At 39.7% G+C, this 8,868-nt stretch overlaps 1 protein-coding gene across 1 annotated transcript; it reads left to right on the top strand.

Annotated features, from left to right (window-relative positions):
* Positions 1-6,006: 6,006 nt before the first annotated feature.
* Positions 6,007-8,595, top strand: foxa2 (forkhead box A2). Its single transcript, XM_032546355.1, has 2 exons — positions 6,007-6,327; positions 6,974-8,595. The coding sequence occupies exons 1-2, from the start codon at positions 6,256-6,258 to the stop codon at positions 8,174-8,176; spliced, it is 1,275 nt and encodes a 424-aa protein (XP_032402246.1). The 5' UTR covers positions 6,007-6,255; the 3' UTR covers positions 8,177-8,595.
* The last annotated feature ends 273 nt before the right edge of the window (positions 8,596-8,868 follow it).

Below are 8,868 nucleotides of genomic sequence, written 5' to 3'. Positions count from 1 at the left end.
CACTTAAACTCACAGGTGAGAACATTATTCAGAGACGCAAATAATTGGGCTGTGGCAGCTCTGGCAGAGCTACACAGATCTGCAGCTCAAATGAAACAATGCTTTGACACAACTATTACACTGAAACAAATGTTCTTTGAACCAACTTAAAAAAATACTCTAATTTGTTTTGCTGAGTTATTCAAATCAGATGCATAGCTTGAGCAAAACTAATAAAATTAGCTGTAACAAATTAGAGCACTTTTTAAAAGTCAGTTCAAATATTTATGTTTTACAGTGTAATTGTATATACCACAAACTGGCTTTGATAGAAGGCTGGCAGGAGTAAAGCCATTGTAGAAAGAAAGTTATATAGCATCTCATTGAAAGTTTGCTACAAACCTTAAAGGGGAATATTGCAAAGATGACAAAAGTTGAGCTTTCTGATCTTCATTCAAAATGCTAAGCATGAACAATTATGCCTGCACATCACCCTTATCACACCATTCCTGCAGCAGATTGGGGGTGATGGTGGCGTCGTGCTTTGAGGATGATTTTCTTCACCATGGATGGGAAAGTTGGTCAGAGTTGATGGGAGGATGGATACAGCAAAATACAGACAAAATGTAAAACAAAACTGTGGCTGTAAACACATTGTTGTGTGAAAGTATTGGGTCACACAACAATACATAAGTACATTCATAAGTTGAGGCGTTACGAAAGTCTTTAAGCTAGTTATTGATCAAACTCTCTGAATATTTGGTTATATATTTGGTAGGGGAGAGTCACCAAGCAGGGAACTAATATTTTCTGCGTATCAGTGAGAAAAAGAACATGAAGAAATATGCTACAAAACTCTATGAAGTTATTTAAAGCTGCTTTAGATGTCAGTGACAGAGCTGCATAGTTCGGTATCATCTAATCTGTGCATCTCTCATGATCCAACCTTCTTCATTCTACTCCTGTGGTCTAACAGATAAACTGTCACCTTGTTTGATAGATGGAGAGCAGCAGTCAACACTGATCCCTTACCATGACAAGGGAGAAGTATTGAATCTGCAATGCCTTGGATACAGTCAACATAAAACATATCAAATGACATTCCTCCCCGCATTCCTCTCAATATCAAAAGGTGCTTATTTGAGGATATCCTTAGTGCGTTTACGCCTGTGTTTGCATCCCGACCCACTGGGGCAACCGCAATAACTTTGGACTCCCTCCCACTGCCCCTCACTGCAATGAGTACTCTCGTTTTTTTTGTTTTTTTTTTGACCTACTGGGTTGTGTGCCTTCCCAGTCCGGACGCTTTTCAGATTCATTTCCAGGTAAACACGGTGTGGCCAACCGCAAACCTGCAGCCAACAGGCGTTGTCACAGCTGTGGCAGATAATGGCAAGTCCAAACTGCAGCCAAGCTCTGGAATGTTTACTGTCACCACAGGCAGGTTGGTTGGCAGTAAACATCTTTTTTTCCAGCACTTTCCAAAGGAAGGTTCTCTCATTATTAATTTTATTTTGACAAATTACTCGCTTAACCCCTCACACCATGATGCTTTGCGTGACCTTGTGTACGCGGGAGGAAAACAATGGCGTAAAAAGGGTCATTCTAAGTGGATCTTTTATTTTCGGTTGAAAAAAAGAGAAGTTAACACATTCTTGTCAACTACTTCTGGGTGTTCGAAGGAATACTCGAAGAGATCCGCCTTCCTTTCACAGAGCAGAAATCACCTTGTCTTCGCCTCCCAATTTTTCCCGAACCCAAGAAAACTTCATTGAGGGCTTTTGTTGCTGTAGGTGTTGCTCTTTTCGCTTATTTAACTGACTCATTAAACTTTCTACTCTTACTAGCTTTCCTCGTTGTAATCAAAGAAGTAATGACACCTGAATGTGTGAAATGTAACACGGGTCATTATAGAAGCTAACTGGTTAGGAAAGTGACAAATCTGACACAACAATCAGGTCTGAGCACTGACACCTTCAAGCAAGTCTGCATGGCTTAACATAATAATGAGAAAAATACATTAGGTGGTTTTTACTCCAACAAAAGGCCACCTTCAATTAATGCACTGTTTTATTCTCATACGCATACAGAACTGTTATTTCTTTAACCTGTAGGGTCTGTGCTGTTAGGACAATGTTTGATTTGCAAAGTTCAAACCAAACAATGAGTGAAAAATGTTGGCCTAGTTTTTGAGTCAGAGAAGAGACAAGAAGGAGTCTCTGAACTTCAAAGACCTGCCATTTTGAACTAGCAACCGGATCTCTTCACTAAACACTTCACTAAACCTCAACCTCCTCATTAAATATGAAAGAAGGTGATATGGTGAAATTACTCTGTATAATAATCTTAATGTTCTTGAGTTCACTCCAGGAACATGTTTGTTTACTTAAGCAAGCTTTACCCTTTCATCAAGAAGTTAGCAGGATTGCTACCTTGGCACAACAGTCACATTTTGACCAAAGAGTTAGTCTTAATGTTAATAGACATACCAACTAGCTATATGTATTTCTATATAAATGTTTGTGCATTTCCCCCCATATTATTAATGTTTTATAATTTTGAATATAATTTCACATTCCAAATTTTAAAAAATACTTTTTACTTCTACTGAATTTGTGTTAAAGTCAGATGGAAGGTAGCTCCTGAGTTTTAGTTGAGTTGTACAATGAATTTGGCTAAGAAAGACTGAACGACAGACTAGCCAACAACAATCGGTAATCAAGAAACTTCCACCACTTTTGAATGAACATTGTGGAAGATGTGGGCTGATCTGGTGAAAAGCAAAACAGTGACTGAGAGGCAGTCACCAAGAATACAATTCTGTTTCTTTAATTCATATATTAGTCCTTTGGTAATTCGCTTTGTGTGTTATTCTTTTTTAACCTACTCTTTTTATAGCATTAACCTGAAACATTAGATACTTTCAGCTGTTCTTTTTGGTCTGGAAACCAAAGCTGGTATTTTTTCTTTTTTTAGGAAATACAAATAAAAGAGAATTTATAAATCACGTGATTCAAATCATTAATTTGACCCTATTGCTTTCATGAAAAGTGATACATGTCATGCAAGTTAATAAGCTTGGGGTGGTGTATTAAAATCAAATGACAAAACTGAATTTCAGAAGTTTTGTGATGCTACTGTGGAGTTTGATTTAGTGGCTCATGTAACTCTGTGGCAAAAATGACCAAATTTGCTATCTTTCAGCATGTATTTGTACCTTTCATAAAGTGTATTCTTTCTCATTTTAATATACCTTTACTGTCTTACTGATTCCTCCCTAAAGATGTAAACTTAGAATCATTTAAATATGAGCTTAGGACAAGGACAGGCATTCAAAAAACGTAGCAATAAAGAACATACAAATCATCTATCTATTTCTTTATACATTTAAATAAAATGTTGCAACTCACTGAACCCTGTACTCAAGTCTAGTAAATGAATGATTAAAATATTATGGACTGTCTTTTTTGATGCAAACCTAAATGCTATTGCTTAATCACAACTTAATGATGGAGTGCGTTTAAAAGCTCCGCACCATCATCGCCTTTTTTAACTGTAGCTCATGGCTGCACAGGCTTGATCTTGTACTATTGCTGTCTACTTTTCTTTCAGATTAAAACAAACCGAATTTATAAAAGAACAATAATGTTTTTTGCTTCTCGGGACACGCTTGCATTGAAGAGCCAAACAATGAGCTGTGATTCAGTTAAATGAAAAGCAGCCTAAATACAGTCAAGTCAAACAAACAGAGGTTGAAGTTCTTCTAGTCCTAAAAATATTCAGGTCATCGTTTTTGCATCTCATGTGAAAAGTTCAGCAGTTCAGTTACAGTTCGGGGAATGACTAATATAAAAGCAAACATCAATCACAGAGAGAGGGAAATAAGAAATGCCAAACAGGGAGATGGAGCAACTGCAGGGTCCTGTGTGAGGATTTTTGTTTTTGGCTAAATCTAAAATGTGTCCTTCACCCCATGTGAGAGGACATTGGCGGGTTGATGATTAACCTGTTATTAGCAACGTGTCTCATTCGGGGACATTATGTCGTTAAAGGTCATGGAAAAGTTTTACTATACAAGTTTTGCGCAAGGAAAATATAAAACGTCCCCATTAAATACTTTTCCATACATGAATACCCGTTAAATAAACAGGTAATAGAATATTGTTTTTTTTTTTTACCCATGGGTAGATAATGTCATTTTGTAATTTTATTTATTTTTCTTTCTTTCTCTCTTTAATAGATTCCTCGATTGTGTAACAAATGCAAACAGCTGTGTGCGTTCGTGCATTCACACACGATTGCGACCTATTTTGGTGAATTTACGCAAGCGAAAAATTGGCACGAACAAGGAACATTTTTTAAATTCAAAAATATGTACCAGTGCACATATTCTGCATAATGTTAAGCCTAACTATTTTATGGCCTCAGAAGACAAAAAGCATGGAACATGTGCATTATCATCGTGTAAAAATCATACTAAAATCTTTACACTTAAAGCGGATCTTGACGTTTGACAACAGCCAAATACAAAACAAGAAGCGGTAGATTTCTCCATCTCCTGTTTCCCGCCGGTGCAATCCCAAATCCTCAAACACAGGGAGCTTTTTTCTCATGATCTCATTTCCAAGTTAAGCAGACTGTGTTGGTCTCTCGTCAACACTACAGGTTTACTCGCTTTTACTAATGGGGGCTCTATGCTGATAGTTATGCTCTTGCGTAAATATGCAGTCAAATAGATGTACAACCACCGACACGTGGCTGACACCGCTCCGCAGTCTCACCTGGATGTTTGTTTCATACAAATACAGTACGGGCTGCGAGAATTAAGGGGCCCTTTAGCACTGCGGGCCTCCGGAGTCTTTCTGATGGAAGATTAACACATTAAGCAAACGTCCATTATTTAAAACCCCCCACACTAAGACCAATACAAACAGAAAATAGACTATTCAACTGCAGCCAACGGCCTGAAATTGCTCGGTTGTGATATATCCAATTGATTTCCTTTTAGGAAATAAAACGCCGCTTAATAATGTCTGAGGTTGGACACAAAGTATAGAGTATACTTTGTGTCAAATATAAAAATGTAAATTATTTTTATGCATTCATCTAATGTCAAAAACTGAAATAAAATTCGCACAAAGTAGATTGATAAGCTGTGTGAATTTATGGGAAATAGTGAAGCCAGACGAAGTGTGTCATCCGACAGAGGGCGCTATAAAGCTGTATCTTGTTCATTAAAAACGATTTTAAAAATAATAACAATAAATTGAGTAATTCAGTGATTTGGGGAGAAATACAGAAATTTCTGGGATATATGAAGAGATTTTTTTTTAAATATGACACATTCATTAGATTTTAAATCAAACATAAAACAGTTTGGCCTAAGCCGTTTCTCTAAAAAAAACGTACAAAAACAAATGTAATATTTTATTGACATTCATGCAAACTATAATTAAATTAGCAATATAACTTTAAAGCAACGCATTTTGTTTCGAACAAGTACCTTTAAGGAAACAGCTTCGTAAATATTTATATTATTGTTATTTTTTTTTACCTTTTTAAATTTCACCAAAATTATTTAATTTTTAGGTTTCCTGTTTATAGATTTCCCCCTCTCATGCATAAAGCGTCCTCTTGGTTTATTTCTTTCTTTCTTTTTTGTGTTGCTGGTATAAAATAATCAACAGTTCTCATGCAGGTTGCCGCCTTAAATTCCTTAAACGGACCACAATAAAAAATGGATTATGATCTGAGCACAGCTGAAGTGGAATAAATCCGTTGGAGGATGTGCGTATAATGAAAAGCATCAAACATTCCTTTTTATACACCCCCCCCCCCCCCCTCTTTTTTTTTCTTACCCCTACAATAAGATTAGTTTATAATGAAGCTTTTCATATGAAACTGTTCTTTTCAGTGAGCGCAGGTGTACAATTGGGGGTGGAGAGGGGTGGAAAGAGGTGGAGGGGGAAGCTTGAGGAGTCTCACGCCTAGGTGCGAGCAGATTATTCAAATAGGGCCCAAGGCGTAGAAGTAGGGATTGGAGGCTTGCCTGGCGCACAGAGCTTATATCACAGCGCTAACAGGCAGCGCGGAGCGTCATTTGGACTCCAGCCTCTGACGGGCGCATCACGGCTGGCTCCGCAGGACTCACATGCACCAAGTCCTTGACGGAGGGACGGACCGCGACCCGAACACACTAACTGGTCCCCTGTCATTTGCTATCAGAGAGACTTTTGGCTTTTTCCTCTGCTGGGAGACGCTTTGTCGAAGTCCTCCATGATGCTTGGAGCAGTTAAAATGGAAGGACACGAACATACCGACTGGAGCACCTACTACGGAGAGCCCGAGGTGGGTACCTTAAATATATATATTTTTCCCCGGTCTAAAGCCGATCCCATTTTATACAACTCAATATTAGCCCTGAGATAATATTAACTTTGTGATCAAATATTGACTTGAGGCGCCTCCAAATCCTCCCCCATCTCCGCACAGCGCGCTATCCTATCCTAACAAACTTGCTTGACATGTAATGGGGGGAGGGAGGAAACTTTTCATGCGGATATTAAAACTGATTATTATTATTTTTTTGTTTATTTTATTTTTTTTTTCGCCACGTTTACTTTCAATAAACACCTGTGGTGTTTGGTTTAGGTCAAGGCAATTGGTTCACATGCTGTATATGTGTTGCAGACGCACGGGAAGAGCTGTTTGAAGCTTTGTAAAGCCTTTGCGCATTTTAAAGCATTACTATAATTTGTTTTATTTGTCATATTATGCTGACAAACATTTGAATTATTTTAAATTACTCTAGTTAAAACAAATGTTATTTATTGATTAATACTTGATTATTCTTTTTTTAAATTAAATAACAATATCAGATTTATAACAGATTTAAGTAATAATAACAACACTTTTGTGTGTAGGAATTATTGATCATGTTATCTCCTGACTGTGCCAAACTCATGGCTGCCTCTCTCCCCCTCCACACTGACAGTGTTACACCTCGGTTGGCAACATGAACACCGGCCTGGGAATGAACTCCATGAATACCTACATGAGCATGTCCGGCATGAGCACCACGGCCAACATGACGGCCAACTCCATGAACATGTCCTACGTCAACACCGGCATGAGCCCCTCCATGACGGGCATGTCGCCGGGCACCGGAGCGATGAACGGCATGGGCGCGGGCATGACGGCCATGAGCGCAGCGCTGAGCCCCAGCATGAGCCCAATGACCGCGCAGCCCGCCTCTATGAACGCTCTCACCTCTTACACCAACATGAACGCCATGAGCCCCATTTACGGACAGTCCAACATCAACAGATCCCGAGACCCCAAGACCTACCGCAGGAGCTACACACACGCCAAACCCCCTTATTCCTACATCTCCCTCATCACCATGGCCATCCAGCAGTCTCCCAGTAAGATGCTGACGCTGGCTGAGATCTACCAGTGGATAATGGACCTGTTCCCCTTTTATCGACAGAACCAGCAGCGCTGGCAGAACTCAATCCGTCACTCTCTGTCATTTAACGACTGTTTCCTCAAAGTGCCCAGGTCGCCTGATAAACCCGGGAAGGGCTCCTTTTGGACTCTCCACCCGGACTCCGGGAACATGTTCGAGAACGGCTGCTACCTGAGGAGGCAGAAGCGCTTCAAGTGCGAAAAGAAGATGTCGCTGAAGGACGGCGGGCGAAAGGCGGGCGACGCCGGCTCCTCCAACAGCAGCTCGGAGAGCTGCAACGGCAACGAGTCACCGCACTCCAACTCCTCCTCCAGCGACCACAAAAGGTCCCTGTCGGACATGAAGGCGAGCCAGGCCCTCAGCCCGGAGCACGTCGCCGCTGCCGCAGCCGCCGCCGCCTCGCCGGTGTCTCAGGGGCAGCACCTCATGTCGCAACATCACTCCGTCCTGGCGCACGAAGCCCACCTAAAGCCGGAGCACCACTACTCGTTCAACCACCCGTTCTCTATCAATAACCTCATGTCCTCGGAGCAGCAGCATCATCATCATCACAAAATGGACTTGAAAACTTATGAGCAGGTGATGCACTACTCCGGATACGGCTCCCCGATGGCCGGGGCGCTTTCTATGGGCTCCATGGCGGGGAAAGCCGGCCTGGATTCCGCGTCTATACCCGACACATCTTACTACCAGGGTGTCTATTCCAGGCCGATCATGAACTCCTCGTAAAACGCCGTGGACTCTCCTCACCTTAGATTTGTACATTTGTAAAAAACAAAAACGGAAAAAATATAGACTTTGTGTACAATATGTATTTCAGATATTTTTGATGTTTGCCACCGTTTTAGTTGTCAAGTTTGTTAGTAGCCTAATTGCTTATTTTGAAGGAGAGGATGTGAAAGATGACAAAAAAAAAAGATGAAAATGTGACGAGATCTGTTCGGCTTCTGGACTGGACCCCAAAGATAAAACAACAAGTTGCTGTAAGATAGCTGATACCCGCTCATCGGGATTCTTAAATGAACTTAAATGCATCACAGGATTTGTTCAATCATTTGTGTAATTCCTATTTATGGCTTGTATATGTGTATTCTTGTAGTGACAAGAACAGAATCTATATTAAAGTGTTATTGGTTTTGTTTTCCGAATATGATGTATTATTATTATTATTATTATTATTATTATTATTATTATTATTATTATTATTATTATTATTATTATGTTGCCATTAGGGCATTTATCACAGCCAAAATGAGAATATTTTTTGAGTTTTCATAGCTAGTTTATGAAACATTCTTTCCAAACAAATAAAAGTCTATGTTCAAAAAACCTGAAAGATATCTCCATACATAACATAGACAGCATTAGAAATGTTAAGCAATAGTGACTAAAAACTATTTAAAATGTTGTTTTGCTTTAAA

This window comes from Xiphophorus hellerii, chromosome 19 (genome assembly GCF_003331165.1).
Source record: "Xiphophorus hellerii strain 12219 chromosome 19, Xiphophorus_hellerii-4.1, whole genome shotgun sequence".
Lineage (NCBI taxonomy): Eukaryota > Metazoa > Chordata > Actinopteri > Cyprinodontiformes > Poeciliidae > Xiphophorus > Xiphophorus hellerii.
Note: the sequence above shows the minus strand (reverse complement) of the source record. Positions and strands in the feature narration are given on the sequence as shown.